The sequence below is a fragment of the Pelobates fuscus genome, chromosome 6, assembly GCF_036172605.1.
Source record: "Pelobates fuscus isolate aPelFus1 chromosome 6, aPelFus1.pri, whole genome shotgun sequence".
In the NCBI taxonomy this organism is placed as follows: Eukaryota; Metazoa; Chordata; class Amphibia; order Anura; family Pelobatidae; genus Pelobates; species Pelobates fuscus.
Window position 1 is genome coordinate 227310902 of NC_086322.1, and position 21470 is coordinate 227332371.

Here is a 21470-nt window from a genome sequence, read left to right on the forward strand (position 1 = left end):
TCAGCCCCTGGTCATCGAGGACCTCACGTATAGGAATAAAGCCCCAGGCTTTAGAAGTTAATCTTTCGCCTAGTGAGCGATTGTTGGTTAGCGGTATCATCGGGCTCGGGTTCGGGGATAGGTGCATGGCGCTACGCATAGAGGTCCAATTTTTTAAGGTGTTGGCCACAGGGGATAACCAGTCCGCACCTTCCAGTTGGGTTACATGCAACGACCACACATCCGCGAGCAGATGTGTGCCGCGGGTGGCTTCCTCCAGTGCGATCCATTGTTTGTGGCGTGGTCGGGAGTGCCATTCCAAGATGCGTTGTAATGTGGTTGCATGGTGGTATTTCCGAATGTCTGGGAGCGCCAGGCCCCCCCTAGTGTCGTGGTAGGCACAGGATCTCATGTTTGAGTCATGGTCTTCCACTGTTCCACACGTATTTTATTATGGCGGTTCTCAAGGAGGAGAAGAATGCTGTGGATAAGGACATCGGCAGCATTTGAAAGATGTTAATTATTATGACAGCTATACGTCGCAACCACGAGACATGTTGGTAGTTCTTGTTGCGGAGATCTTGTAGTATCTTAGTGAGGAGCGACATGTAGTTAGATAGAGGTCCCGCGGCTCGGTCATGAGTCAGGTTCTGAGGTACTTAATTTTAAGGTCACACCAGTGGAACAGGAATTGTGAGCATATGGAGTTGTAATCTCGGGACCGTGAGGTTGAGGACCTCGCATTTAGACATGTTTAGGTTTTTTTTTTTTTTTTTTTATTTCTTTATTTTTACTGTGCAGGTGGTTACATGTTATCACAGACGCCACAACAGCGTGTCGCAAAGTTCACAAGTGTTAGGTAGTGGCATGGAAATTTGCACATTTTTTATATTTATAACAAGCTTGGTTCAACAATAGACTGTGTGCACTTCTGTGTATTGACATAAAGGTTATCAAGTATAGTGGGTTTATGTGCACATGTTTAAATGGGAAGATTAACGATGGTGTTCTGGCATTACATCACAATTTTGATGAATTCAAGATGATGATTAGTATCTTAAGACATACCCAGTGGATTACAGGACGCTGGTATTGCGCCTTATAAAGGTAGCCAGCCCAGAATCTAAGTGCACAGGTTTAACTAGGTGACGTGTGTCTCGATGGCGAGTTAGACCTCAAGTTAGGGGTGGTAGTAGTACATATAGTATATACGTAGGCAGTAAGAGAGAGCCCCCTCTCCCCCCCCCCCCCCCCCACTGCTTGGAACCCTGTAAACTGGACTAGGCAATGATATTATGCTCACATACGTTCATATGTCAGGCTACTTTAGTGTGTTAAATTAGTTTACGTTAGCTTTGAGTCCTGCATGTTGCTTCGGTTGCCGTGTTAAGGGAGTAGTATTGTCCCGTGGAGCTCGGTTCATCCAGCATCCTGGAGCCCAGTTCTCTGTCCCACCATGCTACACTTTGCCGAGATAGGGGAAGACCTTGAGGTCTGTGTAGATCGCTGATGGGGTGTTGGCAGTGTAGTGGGGCGGCTGCCCTGCAGTCTGTATGCTTTGCGACGTCTCCCGTCGTGGTGCAAAGTGCATCCGCGTGGTTCCGTGCGGTGCAGGTAGTAGTGTGCTGTGCCCTCGTATCTTCCGCTTGTTTCGGGCCCGCCATGGAGCTGGGGCATCCCAGAAGGTATTAGTTGTGTTGCCTTCATGTGGGTCTGCCTCTGGGTGCAGTGGGTAACTGGCAGGCTTGTGAGCGCTTAGTGTTACGAGCAGCGTTTTTTTGCAGGCCCTCTCTGTGCTTTTGGCGCGCTTAGCGCCCGCCATCTTAGTTGGGGTATTTAGTCCACGGCTCGCGATGGTGAAGCTGCCGGGTCCTGGTTGGCCTGTTGTCGTGGCCACTGGGTCGGGACCGGGATCACCCCCGCCGGCCCAGAGGGGGGGGAACGGGGCCAGGTCAGCGCCGATCCGGGCCTCCGGTCGGGTGCTGCTGGGCAGGATAGCGGGGCGGCGGCCGTCCGCTCCACTCACCGCCTGAGAAGGCCCCATCGTGGGATACGAAGTCTTCTCCCCCAGGGGACTGTAGCTTGGGGAGCCAGCCTCTCCCTGGGTCCAGTGACCCTTTTGCTCCGAAGACCCATGCTGTCGGTCTGTATTTTCACGGAAAAACATGGTTTTGGAGGGTTAAGAAATGTTAGTTTGCAGGAGCTGCTTTTGCTTGCAACCTTCCAGCTTGGCGGTCCGGCCCCGCCCCCGACATGTTTAGTTTGAGGCCAGAGAGTTGTCCATATGTCTTGAATTCATGCATTAGGCAAGGCAGTGTAATTCTTTACATTCGGATCCTGGAAAAGTGGTCTCCATTTGATCCATACAGAGAATATCCCTTTACATAGGCTATTGATGCCCGATCAGGTTTCACTAAAGAGTTTGTTTTCTATTACTTTGGACTTGGTTTGAATATTACTTTGGACTTTGTTCATATTAGCTGGACTACAGCCAGCTTTGGCACAACCTTCTTTTGTCTTGTTTTGTGTATTACCTTTGTTTATAGGGCTTAGAGGGAGTCCTATCCCAAGGTTTGCTGCCTTCTACTTTCAATATTTATAGTATTGGTTTATTTTAGCGCTGTTCCCTTTGTCTTGTACATTCCCAATTGTAATTCTGGGTTGTGTGACGAAGAATAGCATGTCATCCGCATATGCCGCTGTCTTATGCGTGGTGCCTTTCGAGGTAAAGCCCCTGATGTCCTTGTTGTTTCTTATTGCTTCAAGTAGGGATTCTAATGATGCAAATAGAAGCGGGGACAGAGGGCATCCCTCTCATGTCCCATTCCGGATTGGGAATGCATCATGTTCCTTCCTGGAACAAATCCTGTTTGATCCGGGTGGACCAGCTTCGGTAGCATTGTGTTCAGTCGGCCTGCCAACCTTGATGAATAGTTTATTATCCACATTTAAAGGGATATTGGCCTATAGCTGCCGCAGTGTTCTGGGTCCTTGCCAGACATGGGTAGGATGGAAATTGTCGCTGCAAGGGTTTTGTCGTGGAATAAGCTCCCAGATGTGAGTGCGTTCAACGCTTTGGCCAGTTTGGGGATGAGTATGTCTCTGAACCTCTTGTAGTAGTCCAACGAGAACCCATCACGTTTTTGCTGTCTTAATCGCGGCCCTTAGTTCCTCTTCTGAGATTGGTGCTTCCATCAGGCCTGCTTCATCAGAGGTCACAATTGTGGATAGGAAGTGTGAGAGGTATTGTCGGGTTGCCTTTGTTTTGTTAAATGTTGGATCTACGGTGGACTGTTGCCGCTGATTGTATAGATTCAAGTAAAATGTTCGGAATTCTGCCGCTATAAGTTTTGGGTGCGGAGTGGTCTTGCCCCCGGCAGTTTCAGCCTATGTACCTGTGCATGTGTGCCAGTAGTTTGACTCCTCTTTTGTGTGTATGTAGAGAAAGCCCTTGGATCTCTGTATGTTGCGGTGATGTTTCTTCATGAGCATAGCCTGTAGTTGTCGCCTGAGTTCCATTAGCTCAAAAAAAACATCTTCTAGTAGGGTTCTTTTATGTCTTGTCCCAAGGTTTCCAATTTTGGTGACCAGGTCCGACACCTGCTGTTGTGCTTCTTTTTTTTTCTGGTGGCGATCTGGATAATGAGGCCTCTCAGTACACTTTTATGGGCTTCCTATATGGTTGTGTCTGAGGTCTCTCCTGGTACATTGTCCGAGAAGTAGGACGTCAGTGTTTGTGCGAGCAATTCCTGGATCTCGATGTCCACAAGCAATGATTTGTTTAGTCTCAAGCAAATAGTTTTAGGTTGCGAGAGTGGGGAGTCTCTCCATCAGTACCGGTCCGTGGTCAGACTCAATTGTTGCCCCCTGCAGCTTTGTGAGTTGTTCTTGTTGCAGGAATATAAAGTCGAACCTTGAGTACCTCCCAAGTAATGTGTATAATCCTTTACCGTGGGGTGTAGTGTTCTCCAGCAATCCACAAGAGAACCTTCAGTATAGCCCTGATTTCCCTTTGGGGGATACTACTATGACTGGAGGAGGATAACATTTTAGGATCCAGTGGGACATTAAAATCGCCTCCTAAAATAAGGGTGTCTTCCGTAAACTCAGATTGGGTGGTCAATACCCATCGGATGTATTGGGATTGATTCCAGTTGGGGACATATATGCATGCTATTGTGTAAGTGCGGTCAGAGAGGGTGCCTTTTATGAAGATATGTCTGCCCGAGTCAACTATCTTGTCTGTTTCTTTGAAATCCGATCTCGAAGCCATGAGAATGGCTACACCTGCCCTTTTTTTTTGGTATTATGGTTGCTAAAGAAGGTGTGTGAATATGTTCTTTCAGTGTGCATGTGATGTCTCCCCTATACATGTTTGGCCAAGGTGGCTCACGTAGCACATGTCTTGTGATGGGCACGTAGGCGACATGCATATCTCGAGTGGTAACTCTTGCTCCCTTATCTTATTTACCCCCCCCTCCGCCGGGTGTTGACCTGTCTTATTGTATCACGATATACATGTGTATCACCCAGGCAGCAGCTGCTCCGTGGCAAAAGAGAGTGTGCGGCAAGAGCTTTGCCCGTGAACTCATAAGAGTCTACCGTCTCGCCTCCACCCCCCACCCCGGGCCCACAGGCCCAGCACTTAAGTGCCCCGGAAGGGAGTGGAGGGGGGGGCAGGAGCGGAGGGGCCACAGAACAGACAAACTTCCACTTCGTGTCAATAAATGGTGATAGCCAAAATGTACTGCACTCTTTCTAGTGCAATAATATCCTTCTTTAAAACAGGTGTCCAAAATTGCACAGCATATTCAAGATGTGGTCTTACCAGTGATATAAAAAGAGGCAAAATGCTATTCTAATCCCAAGAATTAATGCCCTTTTTTATGCATGACAATACCTTACTGGCTTTAGCCACTGCTGATTGACATTGTACATCGTGCCTAGTTTGTTGGCTATAACTATTCCCAAATCATTCTCGTGTGTTGTTATCCCTAATTCACTACCATTTAGGGTAGAAGTTGCTTGTGCATTCTTTACCCTGAAGTGCATAACTGCATTTTTCTACATTAAATTTAATCTGCTATTTGAGTGCCCATTCCCCTATCTAAATTCCTCTGCACCAAAATAATATCTTGCCCACATTGTATTACTTTACAGAGTTTTGTGTCATCTACAAACAATGAAACATGACTTTCAATGCTTTTTTCAAGATCATTTATAAATATATTACATAGAAGCGGTCCCACAACAGAACCCTGAGGGACACCACTTACCACCTCTGTCCAGCTTGAAAATTTACCATTAATGGTAAACAACTTTCTGTACTCTATCTTTTAGCCAGTGCTATTGGTTTACCATCATTTCTCAACATTAACCATTTATTTTATTTTTGCTGTATGTGGTGCAAGCATGTACATACATAAAAGGTAATACAAACATATTATTTGAATCAGTTTTGAAGAAGCTATTTACAGTTGAGGTGAATTAGTGGAATATCCCAATTTACTAAAACTCCAGTAAACACGGGATACTCTAAATTTTGTTCAAATTGTTTACAGCTGTCTGTTTAGAAAATACACTCACATAGTAATTACAGTGCAATGTATTCATCTGCTATGTATAGGACACCATTATTCCCCAACTGGTGGGTCTGGAAAGGACGTTAACAGATAGTAAAATTGTAAATATCGGAACACCAAAGTTAGGGAGCAGAATGTCCTTGGATGGGTGAAAAAAGATTTCAAAAATATATCCTATCACCTTTCATATTTGTCCTTCGTCTATTGAATAAGTGACTCATAGATTTTAGAGCTGAAGTAAGAACAAATACCTACAGAAATACTGTCAAAAGATTTTTCAAAAATATGGAAATGTATTTCCTGGTGACTCATACAATTTCCTACTTCAGAAATTCATTTTCAGGTGACAGGACATTTGGAAAGGTATAATGACTTGTAGAAAAATATATCAGTTTTAGATATGCCAGAACAATTATTCCCATTTAGTTTTCAAAATTTACATTTTGAGACTATCTTAAAATTGAAAATAAGTAATATTTTATCATTACTATTATTATTATTAATTACAAACTCACATGCAAATGTTTACGTTAGGTTCTCAATTCAATCAGTGGTATTTTATTTAAAGAGATTACTTTTATTTTTTTGTAAATTTGTATTTTAATTTCATTCATTAAACTGGTACAGGAATAGGAATATTACAGGGACCTTATAGAATTAGACTCATCATCATCATTGAATTGTTCTGGGTGAAATTCCCTTGTCCCCCTTAGTCCTGCAATGTATGAACATGTATGAACATGTTTACATTGCAGTGTTAAGACTGCCTCTAGTGGCTGTCTACCACCTTGCCTATGGGGAAGGCCTAATGTGCGTGCAGCGCTTGTGCATTAGGTCTCCCAATCGCATGATGTCGAAGGAGACGTAGTATGATCCAGCTCCGAGCAACATTGGTGCTGGAATCGGGTAAGTGACTTAAGGGGTTATTTATCCCTTTTACATTGCTGGGGTTGCTGGGGCAGATGAGTACATTAGTGTTAGGAATACATCTTTGAGCAAGTTTTTCTCCTAATGCAAATTCAAATATAATTACAGTTAAGTCATTTGCATTAGACAAAATAGAAAACCTGTATAAGATAACCTGTGTTAATTTGCATTTCTCTATCTAAGAGGTCTTTCACAGCTGGGTTAACAACAAAATTATATATTCTAATCTAAAATACTCTTATTTAATGTAAATGTCTGTAATCTCTGCTAAGGTTGGATTTATAGTATTATAAATCTGCTTGTTTTTATTATTTTTTTTCTCAGCTGTGAAATTGAAGATGTGTTTAAAAAAATAAAATGTTTAATTATATTTGTATTCAGATAGCCAATAGTAAAATCTTATTAACGTGTCAGCATATCCTGCATCCCTGTACAATGGGTAGGCAAGACATGTAAATACATTTAAATCTAAGTTTGACTTACAGGAGCAACATAGTGGGTAAGCTCTGCTTAAATGAGCTTCAAATATTTAGTCAAGCGAAGATAAGTATTGAACATCTTTATATTTTATTTTGCGTTGCAAGAATAGCACAATGAATGCCGATGGAAAAAACCCAACTAAGCTCCCTTTGCTCCAGACGTGGTCTTCTCTAAGCATCATGTAGAGCTCCTTTTACATTAGCAAAATGGTGAGCAGTGGAACTAGCGGGTGCATCTGTCAGGAACTGTAGAAGAGTTTTCTAAAGCTTTCTACTTCAGTGCAGTATAAACCACGCGAAGCGTATTTTACCGAATAGTGCTAAAAAAAAAAAGGGATGACATGTCTACTCTAAATTACAGAATTATGAATAAATTATAAATGTACACATGATTTTTGTAGCACTTTTTTTTAGGTGTTTTAACAAGAGCAAGGATGGTAGACCTGTTCTTAATGGCCAGGAGGATAGCATTAAATATAAGGTAGGTTCAGCATCCTTACAACTCTCTAAACTTTACAGTAGCACGTTTAGTTTTTTCATTTCCATAGTTTTCGAAACATTAACAGTTGATGCAATTTTTGAGGGAGCTCTAGCATATTTCTGCAGCTCTTCTTGAAGGCTGAAACTATTGATTCATTGCTTGTACAAGCTGAATTTCAGAACTGCCACAATCTATTCACAAAACAAGGTCTGATTCCACTTTCTTCACAGATAGTCCTTGAACTTCAGTTGATCATATCATACAATAAAAGTGTGTACATGTGCAGTCTGCATATTATCTTGAACATGATTTAATGATCTATGTTTTTCAGTCTTGTGTGTTTCAAGTCAAGCCTTGTTTGTTTGATTATTGCTACTCCCTGTAGTAAATGTGTTATTTTTCTTTTTTGTGTGTTTTTTTTTTTTTTTTTTTAGATCTTCACTGTTCACACATGTGGAATAAATTATTAGATTTGATTCTTTGGCTGGTTCTACTCAATGATTTCAAGAATTTTCTAATGATCAGATTCTTTATTTCCAACTGAATCATGCTTGGCTTTGTACCCTGCTTTGGTTCACCTCATAACAATACATTGCTTCCTCGTGACAGTGCATTCAAAACATTTTATTGTTTTATACTTGTTTAAGCAATGCACATTGATTGTAATAAAACAAAAACAAAATAAATTAAGGATCAGGTACAATGAGACTTTAGTCTTCTTTGGCACAGTCTATATATCTTTAGGTGATAATATATTGTGATATAGAATACAATTGGTAAAATGACATTGCACTTGTTGACAGGTTCGTGTTGAATCATTCTGTGCTGCCAGTTATAAATAGCTGAACTTTAAAAACAGCTCATTGTGCACTTGTCGTGATTTTGTGAGGTCCATTTTCTAAATTTTTAATAAATAGGTGAAAAGGATCACTGGTGAATACCAAACTGCCTATGCTTCTAAATCCAATATTGTCAATGTCATAGGGGATAATAGCCATGCAGCTACCTTCGTTGCCAAATCTACCTGCATCAGCTACTGCATGCCTCCCAACGTCCTGATTTTGGTGGGACAGTCCAGATTTTTAAATCCCACGTCTAAACTTTGTTGTCTGGTGTCCCCAAAAAGTGTAGTCGCCTCATTAGATGCACTTGCAATACACAGTGGGCTCTAGAAACCCGCAGAGAGCACTGAAACAGTGCCCCATGCATGGTTTACCCTCAGTAGGCTAGCCTGCTTGATCGGCATTCAAACCGGGCTGACCTTTCAGTAATTCAGCACCCCTCCTCAATTCAGGTGGGTCCAATTGTGAAATGTGGAGCCAGTGACACAATCACATCAATGGCCCACCCCGTTTGCCCACCCATTTCTCTGGAAATGTTGGGGGATATGCTTTTGGAAATAGCATTAAGAAAGGTGTAAAAGCAACATGGCATCTCAGCTAGTTTCCTGATGATTCAAAATCAGAAAACAACTTGGAGAAACAAATACTTGAATTTGTTTGGTTCTGTTTGAATAATTACCTCTGAATGAGGAAGTTAAAAGCTAATGAAAGGAGAGGGATATTGAGTACAGAAACAACAAAACATTCAGCTATAACTAATTACATTTGTTTTTTTAATTTATGAATTTCCACAACCCCATAAAATGAAAGTGAAATTAGCCTTCCCCATTCATCTTTTTATTTAGATGATGTTTAAGAGCACTAGTCTTTCACAGGTCCCTTTTGTCTTTGGCCACAATGACAATGAGTTTTAATGGTAATTCTTTGTATTGCTAAGGCCTTCACATCTAGTCTTAACCCCATCCTTTCAAGATTCAGGGCTGAGAATTCCCACTGGAAGCTAAATGTATAATCCTGGTATCAAAACAACTCCATTTCAACTACGCATTAGCTCTGAGCAGAAGAGGAGAGCTGCAGACCAGCATCTTGGGACACAGTTCGAGATTGGGAGCCTACAGACACAATCTTATTAAGATGAAGTTATGGTGCTCAAAGGATTCCCTTAATAGCCTCTCAAATGCTTTACACATGGGCTAGGGGATTGACACTCTAGTGTGTTTAGAAAGGATTGAGCATTGACAGTGAGGGTTTGTTAGTTAATAACAGTGGTGTTTCCTTAGTTATGGATCCTTCCATCCATTACATACCGCTAAACTGCCAGAAGCAGCATAGACCTGGCCAAAAAGTGTTCTAGACAGCCAAACCATTGCTCCCGGTATGTGTAGACAACTAATGTGTTTCAGAACTTACTGGATGTCATTGAATAGGAATAAAAACGTTTCACTAATTTCTACTGGTTTTTACGAATTGTTCACAAACACTGATGATTCAATAGCAAAACATGCATTTTAAACCACCGCCACCTTTATTTTCACAAAACAGCAAAAAACTAAAGATGTTATGCTTCAAGAGATGCTGTGGGAAATATAGTATAATATAAGAAAAGAGAGAGAGTTTATTAACTAAACAATGAATTATAGTGAACTGTAATATGTACTATGTGTGAGGACGGGGGAACGGAAGAAAGGTGGACTATAAAGAAAAATGAGGGGCTTAAAAAGCAGTAACTTGTGAAATTGTATCAGTTAGAGGAGGCCAGCTAGTGAACATTACCCGGAACCCCATTTAAAGACATTGATAGGTGGTCTGCTCAGATCTGACCATATATGTGTGCTACTTATTAGCCTTACACCTATTGTGCTGGTATTTTATTGTTTATTTATTGATTGTGGAAGCATTGCTTTTGCTTTTGGTTGCTTTCACTTTGCAATGTCTCTGTTGGTCTTGCAAAGCTGTCCATTCACTGTGTGCATATTCTACAGTCACATGACTGCAGAAGACTTTATCGCTTTGGCTTGCTCTGCTAGCAGTAACTGGCGTGTGAACAGAAGGAGCTCCGATACCATGATTACAGAAGTGGAGGTAATGAGTTACTTCTCCAAGTCAGTTAAATAGTATGCCTGTACGTGAGTCAGTGCATGACATTCTCTGCATGTGTCTGAATGTATGTATGTCTATTACAAGTTTCAAAGTAAGTGTTTCGACAAGTATTAATTTGGTTTGAAGCCCAACATACCTTTACAACCCTTCAAAAAATTAATATATTTTAATACTATTTAATAAAATACTAGTAAATACTCTATTTGTAAGTAAACATTATTACACAATATTTTGTACATACTGCTCTATTTCAGTATAGTCAAATGCAGAAATTGTGAAATGTACATAGTTACATAGCTGAAAAGAGACATGCGTCAATAAGTTCAGCCTTCCTCACATATGCTTTTGCTGTTGATCCAAAAGAAGGCAAAAAAACCCAGTCTGAAGCACTTACAATTTTGCAACAACCTAGTAACAAATCCTTCTTGACCCCAAAATAGCAGTCAGATGTCTCCTTGGATCAAGCAGCTGTTACCCCACTAATTAGAAATTATATCCCTGTATGTTATGTTTTTGCAAGTATTTATCCAATTGCCGTTTAAACGTATTTATCCAATTGCAGCTTAAACATCTGTACGGACTCTGATAAAACCACCTCTTCAGGCAGATAATTCCATATCCTTATTGCTCTTACCGTGACCTTGTGTCCTATGAATAGCCCTATTTATGAATAGATTTACAGATAATGGTTTGTACTGGCCCAGAATATATTTGTATAATGTTATCATATCCCCTCTGAGGCGCCGTTTTTCCAAACTAAAGAGATTTCAATTTGTTAACCTTTCAATTTGTTAACCTTTCTTCGTAAATAAATGCTCCATTCCTTTTATCAATTTTGTAACTCGTCTAAAAAAAACACAATACTTATGGAACATGGACTAAATCTAGCTAAAATCTCTTGTCCATTATAAAAGAGTACAAAATAGATGAAAATATTGTGGCTTACATAACTGAGGTTCTGCAAATCCAGCCAATACTGTATTTAAATCCTTTCAAACCACAACCACAATTAAAGACCACCTTAAGTTTGGCTGAATCCTCTGGTCACTGCATATCTTGGCAAAGCAAATAAGTAATGGTCTGAGTAACGACAAAGCACTCCATGTGCTGTAATATAGAATCAGCTGAGTAAGTCAATTTAGCAAAGATTTAATATGTAGCATTCAAAGAATTATTCAAAGCAATATGTTTGTAACCTTAAAGGAAAGAATCATATTGAAATGAAAAAGCATTTTATAAAGAAACATATACATGTTATCGCAATATAAGAAAATGTGTAGATTTTTTAGCAGGTTTAAAGAACATCTGACGTACAAAAATTTAATTTTAAACGAAAAATGGTAACTGTATATAGTGTTAATCTCTGTTTGCATATGTTAATTAAAATTGTATGTAGAATTATACAAAATGATTTACCAGGAAGAACAGAACAGATAGATCTTTCTGTTATCTTGACTATTCAGTTTTGGTGAGATCCTATTTTCAAGCTGGTGATACAAATTAAGTGACATTTTCTGATTGCCCACTGTTCAGAAGAAAATAAAATACCTTACATGGAAAAACAGAGGCAAAAATAGCCAAGTTGTTGAATTGTTCCAGATAAGCGATTTAAAGGGACACTATAGTCACCAGAATAACTACAGCTTAATGTATTTATTCTAGTGTGCTTTTTGCAGTAAACAAAGTATTTTCAGAGAAAAGGCAGCGTTTAAATTACAGCCTGGGGTTACCTCCAGTGACCAATCCTCAGATGGCTACTAGAGGTGCTTCCTGGGTCAGTGCTGCATGCAGACACTGAACTTTCCTCATATAGATGCATTGATTCAATGTATCTCTATGAAGAGTTGCTGATTGGCCAGGGCTGTGTTTGGCTTGTGCTGACTCTGGTGAAAGAAAGGACAACCGGTGTAAAGGCGTCAGGCTCATTCTTGCACATGGGGAGTGAAGGCTAGCCAATCTGATCCGATTACACAGAAGAGCTACTGTAGCTCAAATGGCTGGCAACCTAAAACAACTTAATGCTGGCCATTATAGAAACATGTCATAACACACAGTGCATTACAGTTTGCTGCGTATGGGGCTGAATAGCAGGAGACTGGTAAGAGTGCCCATGGTGACACCATCCACCGTCGAAAGCACCTTTAATGGGGAAGCCTGGCCTTATGAATTGCATTTCTTTTAGGACAGGTGGATGGCTGGGAAAGAGATATCAGCAGGATGCACTATGGAAAGAAGGCAGGCTGGAGAAGGCAATGTTATGCTCTGGGCAATGTTCTCCTGGGAAACCTTGGGTCCTGGCATTCACGTGGATGCTACTTTGACAAATACCACCTACCTAGAGATTGCTGCAGACCATGGCAATTGTGTTCCCTGATGGCAGTAGCTTCTTTCAGCGCACAGAATAGAGAGTACACGTTGTTGCCTTGGCCTTCAAATCGCTTAGATCTTAAACCAATTGAGCATCTCTGGGTAAGCTGGAACAGTAAAATCTAATCTATGGAGGTCCCATCTTTCAACTTTCAGGACTTAAAGAATCTGCTGCTAATGTCTTGGTGCCAAATACCACAGGACACTTTCAGAGGTCTTGTGGAGTCAATGCATTAGAGCTGTTTTGGCAGCACAAGTAGGACAATATAAGGCAAGTGATTTTAATGTTGTGGTTGATCAGTGTAGAATGTTCTCACATTGCTACTGCATTATAAAACACTCCATAACAAACATGGTTATTCACTAAACACCAAATTTTGTCTGGGTGGACACATTTTGGTGAAAATTACCAGATTTGCAATTCTCATATTTATTAAAATCAAATCCAATTAAATTCCAGTCAACCCAACCAAATAAACATAATTTTTGCTTTTGAACGTAAGCAAAATGAACATAGATAAAAACCTTAAATCTGTAGGCCGTGGTAGAAGTTTCTTTTTGCCACTGAAGTAGATTTCAAAATCCTCCGTCTTTAGGCGGTGAGAATAATCGATATATCCTGACAACTCCTGCCCACGTACATTTTTATCTCGTATAAAAATGATAGACTAAAAAAGAAAATAAGAAAATAAAGTCAATAATTATTAGACAACATGAATACATTTCAAGCAGTGCTCATGTACATGATAATCTATATAGGGAATTGTTAACTCCTTAAGGACCACGGACATACTAGGTACGTCCGACAAAAACTTTCCTTAAGGAGCGTGGATGTACCTAGTACATCCACGGTATTCCTTAGTGCTTACCCGATCACCACTGTTGCCCTGCCAACGATCGGTGTTGCTCCCGTTCTGGGGGGACTGCCTATAATAAGTGTAAATTCTATTACAAGTAGTAAATCAGCGTTAACCGATTTTATTGCTTTACAGTTTAATTGCCCTTTATTATGCCACAATCCTAAATCTTGAAAGGCAGATTTCATAACCTACAAAGTAAGCATCGTTTGGCGGTAATATTTCCCATGCGAAAAATAGTTTCACACAGAAAGTTTACATATTGCTTGGGCCAAATAATTTGAGTCCACATGTCTCAGTATTATTCTCTAAGAATAAAAAATAATCCAAAGAAGGGGGTGAAGTTGACCACTCAGATCTCAAAGAAACAGTCTTTAAGTACCTACACTGCTGCAGGCAATTATAGCCAGAACTCTCATCAGAATTCTTTGGGTCCCTTACAAAACCACATTGGCAATGCCCCTCCAACACACATTGCACGGCACACACCCATGCTTACATACACTCACAGAAATATACATTTCCCTATACACATTGTCAGATAAACTCTGCCAGACAGACTCAAACTCTCGGCTATATAAACATTGCCAAACAAACACACACATAACACTGCCATACATACAGCCACACACAAATTCAGCTAAACACATTGCAAACTAGAAACTAAAAAGGTGATTTCAACATATGGAGCTAGTAAGGAGGAACCAGATAAACTACAATAGATTATATAAAACTTAACTTTTATTATATTAAGTAAAATCACAAAGACACAAACCAAAATAAACCAAAATGAACCCTTGTTAAAATCTTAGATGGGAAAATATCATATTAATAAAAAGGTGACTTGCCTCTCACCTAAAACTTTTTTTAAAAAATAGAAGGTTTTCAGACCTCTCCCCTCTAAACCATCTCTGGTGAAACGCGTGTGTCATTAGCTCACATCGATGTGAGGCACTTGACATTGTGGACTCTGTACCCACATTATTGCTGGTTATCGAATCACTGGGAATAAACTATTAAATTTCTGTGTTGCTTGTAGTTATTGCAGCAAAGCTTTTTTAATAGTCCTTTGTGTTTAGAACGAGAATGGTTTTGTTGTCTAGGGGGATGATTTATTTAGATAGGTGCCCTCTAAGGCACGGTAGGTACCAGTAGGGCAGTCCTCTATCCTGAGATTTAAAGGGACATTCACTATAGTCACCAGAAGAACTACAGCTTATTGTTATTGTATTTGTTCTGGTGAGTATAATCATTCCCTGCAGGCATTTTCATGCAAACACTGCATTTCCAGAGAAACGTCAGTGTTTACATTGCCCCCTAGGGACACATCCAGTGGCCACTTCTCAGATGCTCTGAATGGAGATGTTGAATTTTCCTCATAAAGATGCATCAATTCAATGTATATCTATGAGGAGGTGCTGTTTGGCCAAGCTGGCATTTGGCCGCCCCCTCATCCCACCTCCTTGCCAATTTCACCTATCTCAAGCAACTATATCAGTGGTAGTCAACCTTTTTTTACCTACCGCCCACTAATGCATCTTTTTGGTTGAAAAAATTTCCTTACCGCCCACCAGTTTTCGCGCAAATGCAGAATATTTTTTAGAAAGGAGGGTGTTTTTAAAAAAAAAATGTACGTACATTTATCTTTTTATTTCTACTTAATGCAGGTTTATAATTTTTTTTTTTTTTTTAAATTCTTTATTTTTGTTGTGCATGTTATGACAGAAGAGCTTGCTCACGACAGCATGGGCAAGTACAATAATGACAGTAGGGGAAAGAATCGCCTTATCAGAGTAGCTAGGTGAAAACAGTTATTATAGAGGAATATGTAGTCTGAATTAGGGAAGCTAAGACTGGCATGTGAATACTACCTAAATTCAAGAGTAAGGTGAAGATTAAACAAGCCCACCAGCGCAGTGCACAATACTAGTAGTAATTGTAGGGCATAGATAAGTTTACGGGTATGGAGCGAGACAAACATATATTGAGATTGGGTGCAGGTATAAGCTCCATGCGTCAGTTAGTGAGGCAATTAACATGCTATATTTAGGTATGAGTTGAGTTGCTGGCATTGGGAATCTCTGGTTCTGTAACCATGTAACAATATAATAAGTATGGCAGAGAGTTGGTTAACGGTTATGACCTAAATAGTAAGCTCGAATGAGGCTTTGCAGTGCCTGCTAATCATAGTGCTTGTGCGGTCTATCATTCTACGTCACCCTCTCTAGTGCTCAGATTTTCAATATTAGCTAACATAGGCTGCGTTAAAGACAATAATTAGAAGCTTAGCGTTGCATCTATTAAACATTTAGGAATAAAAGAAAATGAGAGGAGAGAGTTAAAGAGTGTAGCATGTCCGCATTCAGTCACTATCAGCCCATGCCGGTGCGTGGTACATTTTCATCTGGGTCGGGAAGGGAAAAGATGTTGGAGCGGCAGTTGCGAGGACCCCCTCCAGCCCCAGGCCCATGCAGAGGGAGGCATCGTCAGACCTGCATGGTGGTCGATGCTGCAGGGGCAGTTTCCTTGCAGCCCTTAGCCTGGGCGGGCTGTGTGCTGGTGTGGCTAGCTCAGGGGTGGTTGCATTGCCCGCATTAGAGCGCCTCTTCCCCCCCTTTACCAGCTCCGGTCTTGCGTTCTGTCTGTCTTTGCGGTGGCGTCTTTCTCCGCTCCTCATGGGCTCGGCTCAGCTTCTCTGAGCCAGGATCGGGCAAAAGCAGCATCCAGACGCCGCTGAGCATCGCTAAAGATCTCTGCCCCAGGTATGCATTTTGGCTCGCATGGTGTGCTTGCCGCCCCCCACGAGGATCTTGCCCCGTTGTTTTTGTGCAGTATGGAGTGAGTGACCGGCAGAGCGGGCGTAGCAGGCAGTGGGTTCCTCGTTGGATTCTCCTGGGCTCCTGTTGTGTCGATCCTGCCTCTGAGGGTTGGTGTCAGTCGTGGTGTTGAGCTTGATGTTGCCCACATGAGTGTATTTGATGCGCTGGATAGTTGCTCCTGCGGTAGGGCGCACATGTGGCTGGCGTGCGGCGGCCATTTTGGGGAATTCCGCCGGAGATGTTTTCTGTAGCAGGGTAGTAGTTTTCGTAATTTGGCATGAGTCTCTGGGTGTGTGTGCAGACCGGGATGTCCCCCCCGGTCCAGAGGGAGGGGCACCGGACCCCGGCCGGAGACCCGGGAGAGCGGCCGTCTCGTCCCGGCTCAAGCTCCTCACGCCTCGGGCCTTAGTCGGGCTACTGAAGGCAGCTTGAAGGGTATCCCCTCGTACCTCCGGATCTGGATTTTGCTTCCAGTTTGCGCCGTTTTCACGGCCCCAAAGCGGGAGCTCAGACAGACGCGTCTGATCCCGCCGGCGGTCCGGCCCCGCCCCCCTATAAGGTTTTTAACTTTATAAAGTTTAATGAGAAAACAATAAAGTAAATTGAAATTACCTTTACTAGTGATTAATGAGATCCTTGAGGTTGATGCTGCGAGACTAAATATTTGATGTCTGGTTCGATTTTCGTAAGGAACAAACGAAGGTCTCTTTCAGTGATATTCAGACGACTTCTCTGTTTGCGCATAATATAATTTCTCATTTGTGCGTCAGCTCATCTCCTCTCCCTCCTCAATTCCCCTCCCCACTTTTTTTTCCCTTTTTTCTATTTTTTAACCTTCCTTGTAGCAATGCCCAGTAGGAAGGCTGAGCTAGGTAGCCCACTTACTAGATAGTCCACTATAACAGACAGACACACGTACAAGACACACGTACAAGACACACATACACATACATACACACACACACACACACACACGACACATACATACACATACATGCACACGACACATACATACACATACATGCACACGACACATACATACACACACAGACACACATACAGACACACATACACAAATACAGACACACACACACGACACATACATAAACACACACACGACACATACAGACACACACAACACATACATACACACACACACGACACACATACAGACACATAGATACACACACACGACACATACATACACACATACACACACACACACACACACACACACATACACAAGGCACACACGACACATACAGGAACACAGACAGACACACATACACACAAGACACATACATACAGACACACACACCAACAGACAGTCACACATACATACACACATACACACAAGACATACATACAAAGACACACACACACACACATTATATTTAAGTCACCCTCCTGTTTCCTACCTTTTAGATTCAGGAGGGTGACTTTCCCTGGGGTCCAGTGGTGGCTCAGGTGGATGGGAGTCAGAGTTCCCACTCTGACTCCCTGGTCTTCCTCCCGCGCGGCTCTCAGGGTTAGCTGGGAGGAGTGACGTGCAGTCACTTCCTCCCAGCTCTTGGATGTCATCACAGGGGGCCCGGTCGCGCTGTTAACGCGCCCAGCGCTGACCGGGCCCCCTCACAATCCACATCCATCGGGTGGCCCTGACAGCATGGGCCACCCGATGGACCCCTCCCGATGGACGCGCGGGCCGGGGCCGCAAATTGTCGCGGCGGTACCCAGTCGCAGGGGTACCGCCGGCTCGCACCCGCCCGCCCGTCCGCCCGGTCGTCAAAACCTGGAAATCCCTACCACCCACCTGAAATCCTAAAACGCCAACTAGTGGGCGGTAGGGACCAGGTTGACGACCCATGAACTATATGGTTAGCTCACTCGAGGGGTTTTCTAACGGAATTTTAAGGTCTGAGATTTTTACGCTTTAAAAGTTTTAAGTGAGAGGCAAGTCACCTAAACACCACTTTGTTGATCTAGAACTAACCATGTTTTTAGTGAGTGAAAACCTGCATACTCTATAACTAATCGGCTTCGACTTTAGTGTCTAATATGAGGCATTGCAATTTTGCACCTATAAGTTAGAATTCTGGCACACATATTCTTTATTAATATGAGATTTTCCCAGCTACGATTTTAATGAGGATTTGTCTAGGTTTATGTGGATTTGTGTCTTTTTTTTTTTTTTTTAATTCTTTATTTTTGTAGTGTGTAAGATATTTTTTTTTTTTTGTAAATTCTTTATTAGGACAATCAGGTGAGTACAGAATCACAAAAATACTTACACCACAACAGTGTAAATACGTATAGTCAGTTCGGAGAGTAACACTGAAAGTAAGCGTTGTTGTCTTCTGATTATCTAACATACAGCAAGCATTATACAGCTGTTAATCAATCAGTAAATTATAAGCAATTGAAGCAAATTAAACAATTTAAACAATTATAGGTAGGTGCATCTTCACGAGCCAAAACAGTTTCAGTAACATCAGTAATCGATCAAGCGAGTTTAAACAAGGGGATATCTCAGGGCCCCATTCCTTGGTCCCACTAAGGGGCCTGGCATATAGACCTTATGGCTAAGAAACTAGATAATAACTTCAATCTCAAACATGTTTATATTGGGCACATGGAGCTGTAAGATCCTACGTGGCCCCAGTTGGGCGTAGTGTCGGAGACATGTAGGTATTTGCTGAACTAGGTGTGTTGTGGTGCAATTAAGATTGTCAGTTCCAAGCACATACATTTCACAGTTAAAGACGCCACCCCTCTAATTCGATTCTTAACCAGGGATCACCTAAAGAAGAGAATTCCAGGAGTCGCCTGTGCAACAGAAGTGGTTTGGGTATGTCCGTCTATCGTAGTAGTCCTACAGTCTGAAGCCTGATGCGGTGCCTTGGAGTATTGCAGGGTTTATGTTGTATTCCCGTCCCCCTGTCAGTCTAGTGTGTCATACTTTGGGGTTATTGCTGTGTATGTTCAGTTCCCTAGTTGTTTCTTCAGTTAGCCTTTAGTGATGACATTGGCTCGCCTCCCTGCAATCTACTACATTCCATACCTATAACTCGTGCATCCTCGCAGTCGGGTACCCCTGTTCCCGACCTCCTAGGGCCCAGCCTGAGCCGCCGCCACGGTGTCCTAGAAGTAGGTCGCGTGGGCTTGAGTGGAAGCATTGTATAGTGAGAGAAAGAGAAAGGGGAAGGGGGGGGACAGATGAGGGGGGGGGGGAAGGAGGGTAGGGTGTAAAAGTGGCACCGTGCGTCGACGTGCGCCCGGGCATCCCTGGACCCTGTGTACAATGGTGTGCGTTATGTTCCTCCTGCTCCCGGTCGAGAGAGGTATACATACCACGGGGTCCAGGTGGCGACGTGTTTGGTGCTCCGTCCGAGCAGTTCTGCGTATCGTGCCTCGGCCGTGTGTATGTCTTCTACCCTCTGAAGCCATTCTGTCACAGTCGGTGGTTGGGTCTGTTTCCATTTAGCAGGTATGGATGCCTTTGCCGCATTCAGTAGGTGTCGAATTATCGATCGCTTGTATTGGGCTATTGAGCCTTCCGTGTGATGCAGTAGGGCCATTTCTATGTTGAAGTCAGGTAGGTCTCCCAGGATGGTTGTCATTTCCCTTTGTATATCTTCCCAAAATGGCTTAATCTTTGCGCAATCCCACCAGATGTGTCTTATTGTGCCCGTGTGGGTTTCGCATCTCCAACAGGTGTCCGTAGTACCTGGGAATATCCTGTGTAGTAGAGATGGAGTCCTATACCAGTGGGAGAGTAGCTTAAAGTTGACCTCCTGGTAGTTGGTACTTATGGAGCTTTTGTGTTGTAATATTAGTATCTGTTCCCACTGTGCTTCAGTGAACGTCCTATCCGTCAACTCTTCCCATCTTCTCTTGAACGCCGTGTTTTGTGTGCGATCTCCTGTTATAAGCTGTTGGTAGATGACTGAGACTCTGCCGTCCGCGTCGGAGCCGGTCATGCAGAGGCGTTCGAACCACGTCTGTTCTCTATGTAATGCTACCATGTTGGGGAGGTTATAATAAAAATGCCGTAATTGAGCGTAGTGAAATCTGTGCATTAGCGTCGGATGCGGTGTTCCACTCCATTCCCGAATGCTCCGTATTCCAGAGTTGCCTAGGACCTCGTATATCGGGACATAATCGTTGTTTCCCTCTATTGGCCAGGAAGATCGGTGCAGCCCTCCACCTATCTCCGAGTTATGAGTTATCGGTATCAGGGGGCTCGGTTGTGGGGAGATACGTAGGTTTCGTCTTATGAGAGACCACGTCTTTAGCGTTTGTGTGATGGGTGATTCAGCGCCCAGTTTCGATGTTACATCCGCCGAGCCTTGCCATGTGAGCCTGTAAAGGGCTTTGTTCATGCCTTCTCTATCTAGTGCCACCCATAGTTTGTTATCAGACGCTGTATGCCAGTCCCTGATCCGCTGCAGTACCGCGGCATGGAAGTATTTGCGGATATCCGGTAGGGCCAGGCCCCCCCAATTCTTAGGTAGGCATAGCTTGTCAAAACTGAGCCGTGCCCTTTCTCCCTTCCAGACATATTTTATCACCGCCGACTTAAGAGACGTAAAAAATTCTGGTGGAACGTGCCAGGGAATGGTGTGGAAGTAGTAGAGCAGCCGTGGGAGAATGTTCATCTTAATCACCGATATACGTCCCTGCCAGGATATGTGATCGTAGTTCCAACTCTTAAGGTCGTTTAGTATTGTGTGCAAAAGGGGGGTGTAGTTCCTGGCATACAGTTCTTTCGGGTTTCTGGGCATCCAGATTCCCAGGTATCGCATCTGGTCTTGGCACCAATGGAAGGGATATTTGCGTTTGATTTGCTCTCCTATAGTCGTCGTAGTCGAGACATCTAATAATTCGCATTTAGTTAAGTTAAGCTTCAGCCCCGACAACTGGCCATATGCGTCAAATTCTTGCATCAGGGCCGGCAAGGATTTAGCTGGGTCGTTCACAAAGAAGAGCATGTCGTCTGCATATGCAGCTACCTTATGTTCCTGGTTCCCATGCCTA

The 21470-nt window shown here is 42.6% G+C and overlaps 1 protein-coding gene across 1 annotated transcript in view; it reads right to left on the reverse strand.

The window, feature by feature from the left end:
- Positions 1-21470, reverse strand: part of CFAP299 (cilia and flagella associated protein 299) — a 534984-nt gene that overhangs the window by 90727 nt on the left and 422787 nt on the right. Inside the window, exon 4 of the mRNA XM_063425365.1 lies at positions 13283-13425. Coding sequence (XP_063281435.1) covers positions 13283-13425 — 143 coding nt within the window. The remainder of the gene's footprint in view (positions 1-13282; positions 13426-21470) is intronic.